The sequence below is a fragment of the Charadrius vociferus genome, unplaced genomic scaffold, assembly GCF_000708025.1.
Source record: "Charadrius vociferus isolate BGI_N301 unplaced genomic scaffold, ASM70802v2 scaffold190, whole genome shotgun sequence".
Taxonomy (NCBI): Eukaryota; Metazoa; Chordata; class Aves; order Charadriiformes; family Charadriidae; genus Charadrius; species Charadrius vociferus.
This window is the reverse complement of record NW_009646608.1, coordinates 1,605,808-1,624,905: the sequence shown is the minus strand read 5'-3', so window position 1 is coordinate 1,624,905 and position 19,098 is coordinate 1,605,808. Positions and strand designations below refer to the sequence as shown.

Here is a 19,098-nt window from a genome sequence, read left to right as displayed (position 1 = left end):
ACCCACCCCTGGAAGCCCCCTGCTTACCCCGCAAGAGGGGAGCAGCAGGGGCTCCACATCTGCACTCGCATCCCCTCCGCTTCTCGCTGTCACATCTGAGCCCAAATCTATTTTGCAGAGCGCTGCTTTGTAATGACCTCTCCTCAAAGTGCCTTTTAACAGCTTAAATACTTCTGCAGGGAAGCTCTCGCAGCCCACGCGGCTCCACGGGCCTCCCAGCACCCGGCTCTGCGCCCCACATGAGCAGGGACATCTTCACGCCTCCATCCCTCTGCCTGCAAACGGGACTTTGTGTGCCAATAGCATCTTATCCCAGTACATCCCGGGAGTGTGGAGAGGGGAAAGGCTCCTGAGCGCCTCCAAAAGCGGAAAGCCCCGTGCACAAGCCAAGCCTTCACTGCAAATGTGAGCAAGAAGCCAAATATTTTCCTTTTTCTGCACGCACTGATGAGGGACTGAGGCTTTGTGTTTCTCATCCCCAGCTCAGTGACTTCAGATTTATTTTTTTTAAGTGAGTCCCTTAGCCCTGCGGCGTCAAGCAGTTGGATATTTTAATTTCTGAAGGTACCCATGGAGCTGGTGTTATCCCGAGTGACTCCAGCTGGAATTCCAGGTGCTTTATTTTATGCACCCAAAATTAATTGAACTTGGGGGGGGGGAGGGGGGGATGAGAAGTGTTGCCTGAGCCTTTCAGTGCCTCAGTTTACCTATAAAACGAGGCTGACAAAGAGCAGCCGGCAGCAAGAACACCCTGTTATTTGTAAGCGGTATTAAACATCCCTTCCGAGACTGGGGAATGTGGGACTAGGAAATACTTTGATTATGGCTCAGCAAATCCCAGCCAAGCAAAAATAACAAGCAACACATGAGCGGTGTTTTGTGGGCTTACGGCGGGGTCGTGAACTCGCAGCCAGACAATAACCAGGAAAAATTAATCCAGGCTGAAAGCCTGTTTCCCACTCGGTGGCTATTTTGGGAGCTGGCTGCAACTTCTTCGGTGCTGGGTTTGGGATGGGATGCGTCCCTCTTTCCCCGGGACACGCGATGCTGGGAAAGGGGGGGTTCCAGCAGCTGGATCCTGGCAGCAGGGTGGGTTCGGCATCTCCCCTGTCCCCTCTCGGGCAGGGGCTGGGGGAGCCGGCACAGGACAGAGCCACGGGAGATCAAACAGCCCTTTGCAAACAAAACATGGTCCCGCCTCAAGCCCCCCGCTCCACCATCCCTGTAACCCTGCCCCAAAGCCGTCAGCTGGGATGAGGAAGGGAGAAGCGGGACACGGGGAACCCCATCCCCACCGATGTTTCCCAGCCTGCAGCCTCTGCGCCTTCATCTGCCCATCAATTAATTTCCACCTCACACTCAATCACAGCCACTCTTAATTACACCGCCTTAATAACACAGCAAAATTATATAACCACTAGCTGCGACAAAGGGGAAAAACTTAGCAGGGTTGGTTGCTTTTTTTTTTCCTTCTTCCTCTTACCTACAAAAGCCATAAACCCCCCAATTAAGGAGAGTCTCGTCCTCTCACCGCAGAGCCACCAGCTGAGCTGCGGTCCGGGGGCGAGGCGAGGGCTTGATAGCCGTGGGTTAAGGGATTTGCAGCTGGTTGGGAAGAAGAGAGAGAGTTGCAGCTTACCGAAACCTCCCCTGCACCGCCGTCGAGCCGGGCTGCGCGCGAGCCTCCCCGCAGCCCAGGCGGCGAGGTTGCTTATATAGCCCGGCGTGTAGCTTAGGGGATGGCAGCGAGCCACCGGCCGCCGAGCAAAAACAGATCGGACGAGCGAGGAAACCGCAGGCTGAATAATCCCGTAACAAGGTGATGGTAAACACAAACCCTCGGCGAAACGGCAGCCGCCGGGGCTGGCAGCGATGCCACAGCATGGCAGGGGCTACCGGTGGCAGGGCAGGGCATAGTGTGGGTACCACGTCCCGGTGTGGGTACCATGTCCCGGTGTGGGCACCGCATCCCGGCACAGCACCATCACTGTTTGGGGTTCACCCTGGGTCCAGATCCAAAATAGATGCTACTGAGTGTTAAAGACGGACATACAGCGTACAGGCACATGGTGCCATGAGTTTTGAGGATGTTTTTTGGCTCTTGCCTGGTCTGGGACAAACACGGTGCCCACCCAGCGCTGCCTGTGGGGTTCCCATGTTTTGCAGGTGCAGGGCAGGGCTCGGCTGGACACCGTCCCCTGCACTGCCCGCGCTGCCTGCACTGCCTGCTCGACTCTGCCCTCGCGTTGGCTCCGGCAGGGGTCAAATGAGGATGCTGCAGGGATGCGAGGACATGGGACAAAGCTGCATGCGTGGTTTGGACACCCAGGGTGGCACAGAGCCGCAGAGGAAGGGCACGTCTTGCAAGTAAATGTGACTACATCTCGGGTGAGCCATGGGGAGATCCAACAAAAGCCCCTAAAGAGAGGTCCCCGCCTGCCCCAGGCTGGCTTCAACCCCCCCAGGTCCTTTCTCCCTCTGCAGCCACGTTATTCCCACGTAGTTTATGGAAGCTGGTCCTGGCTCGGGGCTCCTGGGTGTCGCACGAGGCGTGCAGCTGTGTGCGAGTGAGTTCCAGCCACGCATGCAGCCCCCGTGGCCCCCCACAGCGTGGGGCCGTGCTGCCGGTTTGCTGCGGGAGCCTGGCGTGAAAGCCTGTGTGCGCGGTGCGTGGCGGGAGCCATCCCGGAGGGATGGGGATGGGCGCCGGGGCGGGCAGTGGCGAGCGGGATGTGCCGCCCGTGTCCTGGGCTGCCTCTTAGTAATCCTTGCCGGCCCCGCTGCCAGAGGGAGCGGCGCGAGAGGAACATCGATCAAGGTGTCACATAAAAAATACTTGGCGGTGGCCTACACCAGCTCCTGTTGGTGTTTACTAGGGAAAAGGAAAAAACACCTGAGATGTGCCAAAAAATGGTGAATATTTATCCGGTGGGCAAGGAGCGCCTGGCAAGCCGGAGGCCCTGCACCTGCAAGGTAAACATGGAGCTTGTCCGCTTTTCCCCGCCGTGATGAGGACGAGATGTGGGAAAGATGCTGAGACCAAGAGCAAGGAATTCATCTTCCCTGGATGTCACCCGCCTCCCGCCACGGCCGGCCCGTACCTGGCACAGCACCGATGCCGCGGCAGACGGCTCCGGTCCCGCCGGCTGCTTGGCACGTGCTGGCATCGATTTCCACGGGTCACACTGCAGCGTACGTAAATGTGTTTTTCTGCGGAAGGCAAAAAGATGTTATTCTTCATGTTACGTCCAGTGCAGCCCACATGTTTCTGCATGGGATTTTGCAGTCTCCTCAGCATAGGTGTCTCCTCCCCGGCGTGGCTTCTGCAAGGCCAGCTCAGGAGACACGTGTGCGGCTTCATGAACAGGTCGGGACGAGTGAGTTCATGCAAAAACCAAGTCTCTAGAACAGTCTGGTTGCGCAATCTCTCTTGGCTTGGCCATCCCTTGCTGCAGCTCCGGCATGTGGCTGATGTTGGATGGAGCACGAGGAGCAGAGCCCCAGATGTTTCCAGCGCTGAGTACCACCAGCTGCACCGTGTTTCTGGGAGATGCTCGGCTGCTTTCCGTCCACCCGAGGTAGACGATAGCCCAACCTGTGGGGCAGAGGGGACAAGCAGGTGCTGCCCCATGCCCAGGGTGGTTGCTCTGCGGGGGTTTAACACCCTTGGCTGGTGAGGAAGGATGCAACCCAGACCAAAGGCTGGTGTTGCCCAACCAAACTGTTGGCGCAGTGTAGCCATGGCCCCACAGATGTGTTCACCTCCCGGATCAACCCCCAGAGGTCCTACCCGGCTCTCATGGGATTTTTCCATGATTTCATCACCAGTGTGTAATTACAAAGCCATGATACATTTATGCAAATGCTGCCATGCTTAACGGCTCCCCCCAAGCCAGTGCCCCAAGTGGGGCAGTGTAAGAGGACTGTGATGCAGTGCAAGATGGTGCAAGAGCACCTCCCTCTCCACCCTCCTCCGTGGTTGTCTCCATCGCTCTTCTCCTGTCCCTCTAATAAATCCAGGAGAAAACAGGCTACTGATGCTCATCCCAGCTATGCGTACCTCCCCCTCTTCCCGCCATGGCATTGGCAAAGTCACCGTCACCGAAAGCCAACTGCACTGCACCAGGATGGTGATGTGGATGGTGGGTCTGCTCTCAGGGCTGTGCGTGGGGTTTACAGGCTGTGGGGTCTGTGTAGTACTCTGTGGGGTCTGTGAAATACCCTATGGGGTCCGTGAAACGCCCTTTGGGGCCGACGCCGTGCTCAGTTCCCCGCTGGCGGCCCCCGTCCTCCCTCTCCGCACCCTCTTCACCGACGGGAGCTGACAGTTATTTTCCCCTCCTGCATGTTTCTGGGCTCTCTCCTGTTTACGGAGATGGGAGTTAAAATAACTGATTGATGACTTTGTTCCATCCCAAACACTTTGGGGAAGTTTGCTTGGTTTAGGAGGGCGAGCTAGGAGCTGGGATTTCATTAAGCACTTGGCTCCCGGCTCTCCTCCAGCCATGCTCCAGGGGTGGCTAATGTTGTTTTTTAAATCCTGTTTTGCTATCCCGGGAGCCGGACTGGCGATTTCCATGGTTTGTAGGAGAACTTGGAGATGTGGCGGGTCCCCGGGGTTCACTCTGAGCTCTGAACCACCAGCAAACCTCGCAGCCACCGCAATATTGTTTCACTTAAGCCCTCCTCCACCGCTTCATCAGCACAAAATCGCACTCCAGCTGCCTAAAAGCTTTGGAAAAAAGCCCAAAAAATGAACTACTGGAGTTTGTTTTGATTGTGTGGATGAGGATTTACAGGCTGTGGCGGGGAGAAAAGGAGCGAGCGGACCTTTCCCCCCCTGGAAGGATTTGCTTGGGAGCTAAAGCCTTGACTGCGGCTCAGCGGTGCTCAGCTCCATGTACATCATTTATGAAACAGATGCAAAAAGCGCCGCAGAGGGGGCCACGCCATGAAAGCCAGGAGCCAGGGAAAGACTGATTTTAGCTCTAGATGTCAGGAAGGCTTTTTCGGGGGGAGGAGGGTGAAAGGGGGAGGGCAAGCGGCTGTGACCGTATTCCTCATGGGGTGCGACCACGGGGTGAGCCCCCAGATGTCTGCTGGCACAGGCACAAGAGGATTGTCCCCTGTGAAGTGTAAAACTGGGGGTGTCCCCTGCTCTGTGATCACATCTGTCAAGGAAAAGGGCTTTTCCTGGCACTTTTGCAGGGCACAGCTGTTATCTGAGTGCCCAGGGAGTGTTAACTGCATCCCTGCTGCACGCGTACGGCCCTGCATCCAGACCCACATCTGGAGAGGGGTTTGCTGGTCTCTGGGGTATCCCGGACCGCTGAAGGGTCCTGCCGGGGTTTCACTCCTGGATGCCGTGTCTGTCGCTGCTGTCTCTCCTTCCCATCACAGCTCAGAAGAGCAGAGAGGGGAGATGCTATGAGAGCGCCAGAAGTGTCTCAATAGCGAGTCCCTTTTTAATTACATTGCTGAGCTGGGGAAATTAGGATAAGTATTCTGGCTCATTTAGAAACTCTCTGCGAGATGGAGAAGGCCATTATTTTTGAGCCCTCCATGAGCAATGCACATCCCAGCCTCCTCCTGCGCTGTGCCTGGAGCATTGCCTCCTTGAGGACACTCGCAGGGCAGCATCGTGGTACCATGTGCCGGTACAACAGCCGATATTTGCTGGGAACATCCTGCTGGCAGATGCGGGCTAGCGGCAGGGCCTGAATTATTGCACAACCTCGGATCAATGACGGAAACGCGGTCGCAGGACGTGAACGAGCGTGATGGGAACATGGTGAGGTCTGAGCCAGGGCAGTGCCTCAATGGGGACATTTAAACCGCGGAGCAGGAGCAGAGCTCCAACCCACAGCCTGCCGGCTGTTTGCTTTAGCTCTGGACAGGGTTTGGTGGACAAAGACCATCCTGTGTCAAAGCACATGTTGCCTTGGGCAATTAATTGCTCCTGAAGAAATCCTTAATTTATTGCTCTTATTTACGGGCATTAGTCGTGGGCTCGGACACGCTCCGGGCTGTGCACCCGTGCTGGCGGGGAGGGCGGTTTCCCACCCATGGGATGACAGTCCCTGGTCTCATCTGCTCCTTTCCCACCTCGATTTTTTTGCTATAGACCATGTCAAGGTGGGCAGGTTTGAACCTGATTTACACCAGCAAAGCTCTGGCCAGTTTTTCCAAAAAAAACCAAAAAGGCAAAATCCTGCATGACCTGCAAGGGTGCTAGGGAGGGCTTGGGTCTTCTGGAATGCTGCGGTTGGTCTCCCTCCCTCTCTGCAGGGATTCCCGGCTGACGTGCACCGGCAGCGCATAGGCTGTGCGAGCTGGACCAGAGGATCCGGTGTCGGCAGCGAAACTGGAGCATCAGGCTAAAAGCTCTGTTTTAGTGTGCAGATGAGCCTCTGCTTGGGCTGGGGAGAAAACATGCAAGGGATGGAGCCGGGCGGGCGGCAGGGACTTCTTGTTGGACCACGCGTGAATTCGTTTCAGGTTAATTATTGCTCAGAGCTGAGCCTGGGCTGGGGTAATCGGCACCGATCAGCCTCCGAGTTTCAGCTCTGAAAGAGTTCGCCAGCATCCACGTTGGTAAAAGACAGCATGGAAATGTCTCCTCTTCCCGGTGTGCCTGTGCTCATGGGATCAACCGGAGCCTTAAAATATCTCACGACCTCGTGCATCATGCCAAAGGTACGCTCGGAAAAGTCGGTCTCTGCCGAGCTAATTCCAGCACTGTTGGGATTCCCCCTGGGGTGGTCGTGGACATATCAACTTTCGCCGGAGGATAAGTGTGTGTTTTGTGGCAGAAGTGTTTGGCAGGGGCCAAGCACCGCCGAGGGGAAGGGCTGGCGACCGCCCGGTGTGACCCGCTGAGATGAAAACTTCCAGGAGCAGGTTGGGAAGGCAGCACGGGAGATAAGCCCTTCCTGAGAGAAACTCGGCGTTGAGCTCCCGGCGTCGGATCGAGCGCTGCCTCCCAGAAACGCCTCCCCGGGAGCCCAAAACTGGCCACGGGGAGATGTCAGTACCGATGCTCATCCCAAGGGATGCCAGGGTCCCGCAGTCCCAGGGCTTAGCTCAGAGAGGGTTTCTTGCAGGAGGGTAAAAACAGGGTGGGGGAGCAGAAATTACACCCCTCCGCTTCATTTAATTCAGCATTAATGACATCTCTCCCCACCGCGACACTGATACTTTCCTAAAAGCAGTCGTGTCCCCGCATAAAGCTCACCCAAGGGTGTTTTTAAGCCTTCAAAACTGCTTGGAGATATGAAGCACAGGGGAAAGAGGTGTCAGGGAGGTTTTCCCCGCTCCTTGCTCCTGCAAGCCCTGGGTAACGCTGCTGAGAGCCCCGCAGGGCTTTCAGCGCTCCCCACATCTCACCTCTCCTGCAGCGAAATGAAGGAAACCAGCCCTCGAGTCTGGCCCATCTTTGGGAATGAGCGTCCAAAGGGAGCGCTGAAACTTGGCCTTGGGGCACACAATCCAATTTGGAAGCAGGGAGAGAGGAGGATATTTGATGTTTGGAGCAACACGATGGGCAGGTCCCACAGGGAGTAAAAAAAAAGCAGAGGATAAAAGAGGGCACGAAAGGCAAAGACAAGGAGAGCAACTAAACCCCATCCAAAAATAAGGGCGAAATTCTTCACTTCCATGGGTTAGTCACAATGAAAACATTGGGATTTCATAATTTCTTCCAGCTCAAGAAAAATACCCAGCAAGGGCAGTGAAAGCCCTGGCCGGGTCGGTGCATGCCAGAGCCGAAGGGGACCCATGGCCCCTCCGTTGACTCCATGGGTGATCTTCCTGGTTTAAAGGGGACAGAAGCGTCACGGCACGGGGGTGCCGGGTGAGACTTCCCAAATAAATTCCCCTGACTGAGGTTCCCAGCCTGGGAAAAGAAGGAAAGCTGCTGTGGAAAAGATGCACCATGGGTGGAGCAGCGATGCATCCATCCGGGTTTTATTGCTCGGCAGTGAGCGGACGGGGCTCGGCACCAAAGCCCACCACATTTTCTGGAGTTTGACCTCAGAGTTTGCTCTAGGTTGATATATTCCCCCTTCTCTCTTGTCTAGGTTAGAGAAGGGGAAGGGGAATTTTGCTCTGGTTGAGATGTCCCAGTGAAAGACGGAGGAAAGACCCCAAGAGCTGCTGCTCTGTGTGGGAAGATGTAAATTTGGGGAACATCTGGGAATGATGTTCTGGACATTTGGGCTCCCCTGCCAGCAGGGTCCTTGTCCTTTTACCCATCCCAGCTGGGTCCGTGATTTGGACACCCGGCATGATGTGCTGGGCTCAGCAACACCAGGAGCACCAGCCGGGGTATTAGAAGATGGGAAATGCAGCAGGTCTGAGTGCCGAGAGCATGTTTTTCTCAGCACTGCTGTCTCATGGCATGACACCCCCTGAAGAAGGGTTTTTACCAGCGAGGGCTCCAGCGAGGCTCCGATGTACGAAGCTGAATCACAAACAGCGTGTTATTTCATCAAGAAACAATACAAAGGCACAGCTTGCCAAAATCTTGAGCCCGGTGGGCAGGAGAGATCCCTCCCTCTGCTTTAAACAAGGACTTTTAGGAGGATGACCCAGCTTAGCCCCATGAGGGACAGCAATTATCGTCCCTCTTGGCAGGCTCGGCAGAGCGGCCAGGGCCGGGTGAGCAGGCAGAATGAGATGCTGGTTTCTCCCCAGCGACCGCTGAGCTTTGGTCCTCTGCCTTTTGCTGCAAAGATTTGGGGGAATTTAGGGCGATGCCCTGTGACGGCCGATGCCCGGGGGCTGTCGGTAGCATACAGCTGGAGGCAGCACCGCGTGCAGCCCCGGTGCTGGTTTTTTAATGAGAAGGATGAAAACTGGGAGCTTCACAACTGCTTGCCTTGTGAACTTTGGGTAAGAAGAGAAGCCGTTCCAGAGGTGAGCTCATTTCTAACCCCGGGAAATGACTTCATGGACGCTGGTATTTACTCACAAAAACACCGCATGTCAGATGTCCCTGACTAGACTTTCTGTTTCGAGTCCAGTATGAGACAAAAATTTCCTTGGACGAGCTGCTCCTGAAACAATTCAAGGCTTGGAGGAGGAGAAGAATTGGAGGGGGGGAAAAAAAAAATTAAAAAATCAGCATTAAAAACTCTGAAATCATGAGTTTTTTTCTGAGCAAAGGGGAAATTTTGGACAGCAGAAGCACCTGCCTGGGGTGATGGTGCTGGGTGCGAAGGCACAAACGATGGGTGCTGCCATAGGAGGGCTCTGCTGGAAGAAGAGCCATCGCTACCCCCCTGTAACGCCCAGCAGCAGGAGTTTCTCTCAGAGGTGAAGAGACAAATTTTTCTCTCTTTTGTGAAGCCAAAACCCTGGCGGTGATTTATTAGGATAAACAGCAGCAGGCTCCCTGCCTGCATTTGCGCTAGGTTAATGGAAATTATATCCCGTGCCGCTTTCCCTGCGTGAGATCCCTATTTATACGGGATGTCCGATGGAAAAACACAGTGCTTATGTTTCTTTTCAAGGGCTGCTTTTGCAAAAAAAAAAAAAAAAATGCCACTGGGGCTGTGCTACCTGGTGTGGCTTTCTAGTTTCTGTTTTCTCCAGCATCCTGGGATGATTTGTATGGATTTGGGGAGAAAAAATCCCATTTTGGGGAGCCTGGAGATGCTCTGGCTCCCTGTGAACCAGCACTGGGCTGCAGCTCCGGGGATGTACTGGGGCAGCATCCCAAAAGGAGGGGATTTCGGAAAGAGCCGAGCCGGGGTGTATGGAAACAAGCCCTGCCTGCCAGCGCTGTTTCCTAATCCCGGGGACCAAAAAAACTCTGATTGTTAAACCAGTGTTCAGAGATTCAGCTGAAGGCTGCTGAGCAGACGACATCCAAGCTGACCTTTGAGGAGACGAGCAAAAAAAAAGAAGAGAAAACACAAGGGGGTTACTGTGCAAACGCCGGAGAAAAATAGTCATTTTAATAAGGGACCCCACCCTTAAAAGAAGACTTATTGCTAATGCATGCCCAGGACATTTCTGCGTGATGGCATGCTAAAAAAATCCTCTCTGAACAGGGACCAAAGGCTTTGTTGTGGCATTAGCAAGGCTTACAGTTCCTAAGAAAAATCCTGTCCCTCTCTTGCATCATACAGTCGGGGACGGAGAGGACATTTCTAGACAAAAAGGCAGCCAGCCGGGAAGGAGGACAAACAGGGAATACATTCCTGACTCACTATTTAATTGCTTTCGTGCAGGTGCAAAGAGCTAAATGAAAGGAAAAATAAGGATGAGCATGTGGGGCCGAAGTAACCTCGGCTTTAACCAGGAGGCTAAATGCAAGGAGGAGGTGGCTGCTGTAACAAACGGGCCTCCACCCAACTTCTTTATGGTTTCTGTGCTTTTTTTTCCCCCCTCCAGGGACCAGGCTTTGTCCTGTGGCACTGGTGGGCGATGCCCCTGCCAGGCAAGGAGGTGATGGGGACGGTCCCCTCCTGTGTGGCAGAGGTGGCTGGTGCTTGCTGGGTGCCTGCTGGCAGTGCCGGGGCTGGGTCTGCTTTGCTCTTTCTCCACGGATGTAAAGCATTTTGAATGCATAAATTGCCCTCTGCGGCTCTGTGCAGAGTTCCCCGCCTGGTCCCTTTTGGTGGTTAAATGCAAAAGCGACGGCGGGTTTAGGGGGTCCGATGGACGGTGATGCCTCGAGGGCTGACGTGGTCCAGCGGCTGCAGCATCTCCTGGGTCTCAGGAGCTGGTCTCTCTGCCACACAATTTGACTCTTAAACCCACAAAGGGGAAAAAGTCCTTTTTTGCTGTTCCCAGGAGGACTCCTGCAAGCAGAGCAACCTCAGAGACGGTGCAACATCCCCTCAGAGCTCAGGCATTTCCTTCCAAAAATAAGTGGGAATAAGCTTAACGACGGAAAAACTCCTATCCGAGAAAGCTGAACCTCGTCCTCTCAGGGAACAAGGCAGAGCCACTGCCGCCAGCCTGGGACCTGTGGTCGCCCTGTACACCGTGAACTTCTTCATTTAATAGACTGGGAGATGTGAAGGTCTGTTCGCATGCAATTAAAGTCCCCGCGATGCCCCTGGGAGCGTGTTTGATGGCATTGGCTCTGGCGGGGTTTGGGGCTGTCATCCCCACAGCTCTTTCGCTGTTGCTGGCCGGAGGAGCAGGGTGTCCTCAGTTTCCCTCCCTGTCCTTGCATTGCACATCATATTTTTTAAGCCTTTGTGAGCTCTTTGTCCCTCCAAGGGTTTCACGCTGCCCATCGAGCTCTCACTGCGTTAATGCTGAAAGAAATACAAAAAGAACAAGGTGGGAACTGACAGAGTGCAGAAAAAAAAAAAAAAAAGTATATTCATTAAAATGGCAAGATGACCTAAGTTTCTCCTTATTAATTCCCTCCTTTACAGCATTTCCAGTCCAGGCACGTATCTGTGTTCATCCCTGATGCTCCCATGGACCTATGTGGTCCAGGAGCATCGCTGGGGCGTGTGTGTGCGCGCGCGTCTGTGTGTGCTGCGAGTCTCCCGGTTGTCTGAGCAACGGGATGTTCATCACTAACTCCAGGGATAATTAACTCATTTTCCTGTATTTATAGAAAACCGATGCAGGGAGTGTTGGCACCTATCCCTGATGGGGCCACATTTGGCCGCAACATCTAGAATTTTGGCCGTTTCTTGCAATACGGCGGCTTTGTCATCATCCCCGCTGCCTGCTCATTAAGCCTGAAATCGGGCAGCTCGTTAAGCCCACAAGGGCAGGGGTGCCGGCCCCTGCCCGGGGGTGAAACACCAGCAGCTGGCCGGAGCCGGGCTGCCCGTGGGTGCCCACCTCCACGTGCCCCGCTCCTGCTTTACCAGCACAGGGGATGTCTGCATCAGCGTTGCCACCTCCAGATGCCTGTGCTAAAATCAGCGTAGCTGCTGGCTCGGCCGCTGGCAAGGGGAAATTTTGCCGCTTCGAGGGGTTTGTTGCAGGGATGTGATGCAAAGACGAGTCGGAGCATCCTGACTCGGCACCGCGGCAGTGGGAGACCCGTGGGGCAAAACAAGGAGCATCTTCTCTTGGCATCAGGGCATGCGTCTACCAGGTATGTTCCCATCAGCTGGGACAAATCCAGACCTCGACATGGGTTTCCCCTTGTTTCTCCCAGACAGCCAGCAAGCCGCTCGGTACTTTTAAACTGCTTTTTCTTTTCGCTGCTTGTTTGTTGGGTCGATTTTTGGGGAGGGAGGGGGGGTGAAGGCGGTGAAGGGGCTTGCTCTCAGCGGCTCGGGGTGCGGGTGGTGGGGCTGGAGGAGGGCGGTTTGCTGCAAGGTGTCGGTACCTCCATCCCACAGAGCTGGGCAGATCTCTGCTGCTCGTGGTATTTGTGCAAAAGTGGGAAATGTTTTATTTTGGTATCAGCAAACTAGAAGGTGCTTGAAACGGTAAGAGACGTACCCGACCTGCGGCTGGGACTGTTAACAGTGTTCCCGAGAGCTGGAAGTATTTGCCCTTGAATCGTAAGTTGTCCCCAAGCTGGTTGTGCTCAGGCAAAAAGGGCAATTAAATCAAGCTGTGGGGGACCACCACACTGCTCATCACCCCCTAAGAACCCCCTGCGTGGATGTGTTTCTAACTTCATCTCCTCCTCCTGCTTCACCTCCTGAAGGCAAAGGGATAGAGGTGTTGAGCTGGTGCTGCCCGGGTCCTGGGAAGATCCAGGCTCCTAAATGCCACCGCGATCCCCTGAGAGCTGCTGTCAGTCCCTGGACAGTGTGGGACCCCCTTTCTCCCCTTCTGCCACCCCCAGGTGCTTCCACCCACGGCTCCGGGTCCAGCGCTGGAGATGGAGGTGGACTATTAAGGTTTAACACACTAATGGAAAGTGCTGTGGGGTTTCTAAAAAGTTGAGCCCTGCTTGCAAATCCCCTTAAGAAGGACGAGTCCCTGAACCGAGCACAGCTGCCCCGGCACAGGCTCAGCCAGCGCCGGTGTGACTCATTCCTGGCCGGGCACTGGCGGGCAGTGGCTGGTCCCGTGGTCCTGGCCACCACTCCTGCTGCCCAGATGCTCAACTGCCTTGCAAAGAGCTAAAAATATATGTTGGTGTGAGCAATCGCTATAGCTACGGCAGGGGTTAGCCAAAAAGGGCAGCCGAGCAGTGTCACCGTGACCGGGAGGTGCGGCAGCTCGGCAAAACGGGCAAGACGGAGAGGACAGGCAGGGACAGGCCAGGGCGGGCAGGTTGCTGCTGGTGCCTCCGGTGCAGATCCCCCCATTTCCCATTTCTCCTTATGTTGAAGCTTCATCACACTATGCAGTCCCTAAGAGGGGGTTCACTTTGCCACTTGCGTTTAGGCAGGGGATGAGTGACGAGCGGCTCCCCACTTCTTCCCACCACCCCGCTGCGGAGGGGGACACCAATGTCTCGGCCTCCGGCTGCCCTGAGCACTGGGTCGAGCCCCGGTTCACGCAAGCTGCAAGGGTCCGCGTGATCGTCACGGCCATCTTCTTCTTCTTGGCGGCGGGCAGCAACGCGGCGGTGCTCGGCAGCCTCCTGAGGAAGAGGAGGAAATCCCACGTGCGACCGCTGATCCTCAGCCTGGCACTGGCTGACCTGCTGGTGACAGTGGCCGTGATGCCTCTGGATGCGGCGTGGAACGTGACGGTGCAGTGGTATGGAGGGGACATCTCCTGCAAGCTCCTCAACTTCCTCAAGCTCTTCGCCATGTACGCGGCCGCCCTGGTGCTGGTGGTCATCAGCCTGGACCGGCATGCGGCCATCCTCCACCCCTTCTCCCGTGCTCGCCGCCGCAACGGACTGCTGCTCCGCGCTGCCTGGGCCAGCAGCGTGCTCCTGGCTTCCCCCCAGGTAGGGCTCGGTGCCCTCCCCGCGTGGTTTGACCAGGCTGGGGTGGTTTTGGAGAAGGGCTTCCCCATCCCAGCCCTGACAAGTCCATCCCAACCTACAAACTCCACCACCACCTGATGGGCTTTGCTGAGCGAAGCGGTGTGGTTGCTGTGTTGGGTGGTCAGCGTTGCTTTGCACCTTCCTTATAGCACCCGTTCACTGCTACACCATCAGGGTGTTACGCTGAGGGCTGGGAAAAAATTGTGTCTGCTGTTTTTTATTCTTCATGCACATGGTTATCTTCTCCTAAAAATGCATCATTGCACCACTGCAAAACATGGTGGAGCAGACCAAGACAAACCTGAGCAGTTCTTGACCAAAATAACATTTGGTATGGCCAGAAAATGGGATTTCACAGCGGTCAGTTCCCATCCATTCTGGCCATAGCCATGAGTTAGGCGCCCAGAGCACCTCTCCCAGTATGACAGCAACAGGGAGGTGCACAGCCAGGAGCATCTGCAGGACATGGTGCCCTGTTCCAAAGCCTCTCCGAGTTATTATTTGCTTCTCCATTTCAGCTTTTCCTCTTCCACCTGCATACGGTCCCAGGAGGGAACTTCACTCAGTGTGTTACTCACGGGAGCTTCCGAGCACACTGGGAGGAAACTGTCTATAACATGTTCACCTTCACCACCCTCTACATCACCCCCCTGAGCGTCATGATCATTTGCTACATCCGGATCATTTGGGAGATCAGTAAGCAACTAAAGATCAATAAAGGTAAGCAGGTCCCACCCCTTTAGTGTCCACCATGACTCTATGACTGGACCTGCTCCAGCCTGGAGGGTTGTTGGGTCTGTCCCAACACTTTTTGAAGGGTAACCCAACTAAGGAGTTTTACACAAACTTCTTGACCCCCGCTCCTTGCTGTCTTCTGCTTCCTGTGGGCCATGGACCAGACCATGAGGTGGTTTCCCCTCTCTGGCAGAAGCACAGTCATAGATGGTTATGTTCTCCTGGTTTTCTCCCATCTCCAGCTATTCTTTTGACTGTCCCTGGCAGGTTTGATAAGAAATCAAAATGACCACATCTCCAAGGCACGCATGAAGACTCTCAAGATGACCATAGTGATTGTTGCCACCTTCATCGTCTGCTGGACCCCATACTACCTCTTGGGCTTGTGGTACTGGTTCCAGCCAGCCATGATCCAGAAAATGCCGGAGTATGTCAACCACAGCTTCTTTCTCTTTGGCTTGCTGCATACCTGCACCGACCCTGTCATTTATGGACTGTACACCCCCTCCTTTCGGGAGGATGTGCAGTTGTGTCTCAGGGGCATTGAAACAGCCATCACCAGGCATGAAAGACACAAACCCATCTCAGTCTCAGAGAAGAACATAAAGGATGGTGCTGTAACTGGTGGGGTGGCATCAGGGGGCTCCAATGGGACAACTGTCAACACAGTCTGCTGAAGAGACGTTACCCACAAGGAGGTGGGAAGAACAGCTTTGGGTGCTGCTTTGTCCCACAGGGTCATTCTGGAGACTGTCATAAGGACGTTTGCCACCCAACTTTGGTGGGTGAAGGTCTCTGACCAGAAACTGTGAGTGTGTCTCCTGCCTGTACTCAGGGTGAAAAACATTTGAGGGTATTTATGGTCATTTTTCCATATTCTGGCAGCTCCGTGACAACTAGAAAACCATCCTTTTTGTACCCTGTGCGTGCATTAGCCCTGATTCTGGGATCAAGTATCTGCCATACTTCCAGCATCGACCCCTGGGAGTAGACACGCTGGCTCCTCCATGGTCCAGGGCCACATCTCCCAGGGTGGCCAATCTGTAAGTGCCCTTCGCACCTGCACTGACGTGTAGAGCTACACAGATGCACAGCGCGATGTGGTGTCACCCTGAGAGGCTGCAAACTTGTGATCACAGGCTTTCACTGCATTTTCTCCACCTGCTGTAGGAAAGGCCCTCTGGAAACTTTGGCTCTCCTGACTCAGAGCCCACCTGGTTCTCCCACAAACATGTGTGAAGCCCTGGGAAGGATGTAAATCTTTGGGGAATGACTAATGCAGGGGCATTAGTCCCCCTGGGCTGCCTCCATGGTGAGGAGGGAGAAGGTGCTGTGGGAGAGGGGGGGATTAGGCAAGAGGGGTATGAAGGATCACAGTGGGATGGGATGAGACAGAACGGGTTTTCTTCTCTCTTTTGGACCCAGCCAGAAGGGAAACCAGCCCCTGCTGCCTTGTTCTGGCGTGCAGGGGGTGGTAGGAACACATCCTTACATAGCAGCTCTCTGGGACACAGGATTGACCAGGAGGGAGAGTATTTGGGGTAACCAGAGGATGACATAGCCCAGCCCCTCTTGACTGTCCCTGTCCCCAACCTCTTTCCAGGGCATGAGCTGGCAGGTCTCCAACCACGCGCTGGGCTGTCTCCAGCCGCCAGCATGGGCTGATGGCAGCAAACCCCACACTTTCTCCTCTCTATTTTCCCCTCTCTCGTCTACACACATCTCCTTTACCTTAATGGCTTGACCCAACACCAGCACATGGTCTCTGTCCGAGCAGGGTGGGTGCAGCCACCCCACAGGTGATGCCTGGGGTGTCCCAACAAGGAAGGTGATGGGAACCACCTGTGGGTGGAGGGGCCCATCAGCACCCATGGGTACCAGGAGGGTGCTGATGCTCCTTGGCGGCATTGTGAGGGCAAGGGAGGCTGCTGGAGGGGATCAGCTGAGCTGTGGTGAGTCAAATGGATTTTTTGCTTTTTATCAACGTGCCAGAAGCTGCTTGTGAAGGTGGAGGCCTCTTCTCTGAGTGTGGGTTGAAGAGGTGGCTTTATTCAACTGTGTTGTTCCCTTCTGTGTAACTAGATAAAGTGGATTATTTCTTTTCTCATTCTCTGCTGATTGTTATTAAATGCATTTTTTGCTTTTGAATATAAATTTAGTTTTGGGCCAGGTGGGACTATTTTTTTTTTGGTTTTGTGAAATCTTTGGGCAGCTCAGGAGCTCTGGACTTGGCAGGAGGCTGTTCCCTGGACATTTTTGTGGCGACTGCAGTTTTGAATGAGCATCTGGACTTTATCGGGATGAAAGAGCTTTGTTTTAAAAACAATTCTTGACTTGCTGTGCTTGCGTGCTTCGGGAAGCTGGGAGGTGTCTACCCGCAAGAAAGCAAATCTCCTTTGGGCACCGAGGGGGCTTTCTCAACCCTCTCTCTAAGAGGAGAGGGATCCCCATCAATCAGAAAGCATCTGGACTGGTCTCCCAGTGCTCCAGCTAACAAATTATTAAAATTGGAGAGGTGGCAAGCAGCATTCACAGGTTGGCTGAGGCTGGGCAGCGAGGATACATGAAGCCACAGTGCTCAGGGTGATGCCAAGCTGTGGACGGGTGTCGAGCACTTGCCTTTCCCCATGCTAAGTATCATTTATGCTAAACATGCTGCCCAAGGAGAAAAAAAAATTAAATTAAAGCTGCAGGAGCCCAGACCGGCTGGTGGGGATTAGCGTGAGCCCTTTAGGAAGCATCCAAACTCCAATGAGATGCGTAATCGCTGTTTGGCTTTCCTGGGCTCGTTCCGCTCGAGGTTAATTACGCAATGCTAACGGGAGCGGGGCTCGCGGCTGCCAGGCTGGCTCGGCTCGACCGGCGCAAGAAAGCGTTTCTTGTAAGGTGATGGGAATGACTTGTGGTATGGGAAGCTAATTTATTCGTCAGACACTCATTTGGTCTCTCTGTTTATATTACTGATGACGGCTAATGGGAGGCAGACCTTGAAGGTGTGTTGGTTTTCTGGCAAACCTCAAATAAGCAGGAAAGCGTCTTTAATCTCCGAAAAACATTCTTCATCTGCTTTCCGCTGAGTGGGAGAGAACAGGTCCAGCGTCGCTCACACACTTAAGGCCACTTGTCCCCTCTTGCCCAGCAGCAGGAGAGCTTGCAGATGTTCTCTGAAGAGCAAGAAGCACTTTTTACCTTGTGGCAGGAACCCACCACCTTTACGCCCCATGGATACAGTGAGAGAGCAGAAGGAGGTTTGGCTTTAGGCGAAGAGTAGGACATGGCAGGGATACGTACCTTGGTCCTCAGGGGAAGCACGGCACATCCCTGGGGATGCTTGCAGGCACCCCAGCGCTGCTCCTTCTGCCCACTTCTTGGGACTTTGCCTCTTGTCGCTGGTGCTCAAGGCTGACATTTTGGGAAGCCTGGAGCGTGGGCAAGGTGCCCAAAGTGACAGCTTTCGTGATAGAAGGAAAATGTCTTTAGAAGCGGGTGCTGCCAGGCCGTGCACCCAACAAGTGTGTCTGTATTATATATATATAATATATAGGTAGATATAAAAAAATACTGAGATTTATACATACAGTATTCATTTCCCTTTACAGGAGGAAAATTCTCCCGCTTCCCCAAAATCTGCCCATTCCCCCCTGGGAAACACCAGCTGCCACGCTTCTCCTTGCAGTCACAGAGGGATCTGATGCCTCTGACTCGGTAACGGTTCCTTAATATTCACAACAGCAATTCATATTAATATGAACGAACTTATTAATGAGCACAGGTAGCTCTATATTTTACAACCCCTCGACCTCACCCTGGGCCGCCTGCTTCACACACAGCAATCCTTTGTTCGGGAGGAAACTCTGATTCACTCCCCATTAGCATTTTTATCGTACTGTGCGTGTTCAAAGAGCCACGCAAGTGGCTTAAGAGGTTAACGCGAACCTTGGGTTAATTCATAATACTGTTAGTTACTCAGCACAATGCTCGCATTAATTCGGCTGACTGCATCTCGCCACGTTGGGAAACACATGCTGAGATCAGCAGGGAGCACGGAAAACAAGCGTGGGAGTAGGATATTAAGTATTTTGCTGGCCCGCTAAGGTAGAATCTGAGCACCTTGAATGTATTTATTTTCCCATTGCCGTTGAGGACAGCATTACCTCTCTCTGCAGACGTGGAGCTGGAGTGCTGAGGCTGTGCCCTGTGTCCCTGAAGTCCTGGGAGCGCGAGGAACAGGGCTACAAGCCCTCCGAGGGGCACTTGAGACAAGTCCATGGGGTGTCAGCCCCTACCTGCAGCTGCCCCTTGGTGTGGGTCTATTTAAACTGGAAAAAAAAAAAAAAAAAAAGCCAATTTTTCCCTTCGATAGCTGCTGATTTGATTGCAGTGCCAGACTGCACGTGTCTGCCGTGAGAGCCCCCGCAATACTTTTCTCTCAGGGCATATCGCCTGGTGCAGAAGATCAGCTTGGGAACTAGCTCCCTACA

General features: G+C 54.1%; 2 protein-coding genes across 2 annotated transcripts in view; one reads left to right on the top strand and one right to left on the bottom strand.

Moving 5' to 3' along the window:
- Positions 1-4,079, bottom strand: part of CILP (cartilage intermediate layer protein, nucleotide pyrophosphohydrolase) — a 13,552-nt gene extending 9,473 nt beyond the window's left edge. The window contains exons 1-3 of the mRNA XM_009887439.1: positions 4,061-4,079; positions 3,102-3,210; positions 1,532-1,605 (exon numbers count right to left, since the gene is read on the bottom strand). Of these exons, the coding sequence (XP_009885741.1) occupies positions 1,532-1,605; positions 3,102-3,210; positions 4,061-4,079 (202 nt within the window). The remainder of the gene's footprint in view (positions 1-1,531; positions 1,606-3,101; positions 3,211-4,060) is intronic.
- A 1,664-nt stretch (positions 4,080-5,743) lies between these two features.
- On the top strand, positions 5,744-15,294 carry LOC104288600 (gonadotropin-releasing hormone II receptor-like). The gene is made up of 4 exons (XM_009887428.1): positions 5,744-5,791; positions 13,334-13,843; positions 14,401-14,602; positions 14,885-15,294. The coding sequence occupies exons 1-4, from the start codon at positions 5,744-5,746 to the stop codon at positions 15,292-15,294; spliced, it is 1,170 nt and encodes a 389-aa protein (XP_009885730.1).
- The last annotated feature ends 3,804 nt before the right edge of the window (positions 15,295-19,098 follow it).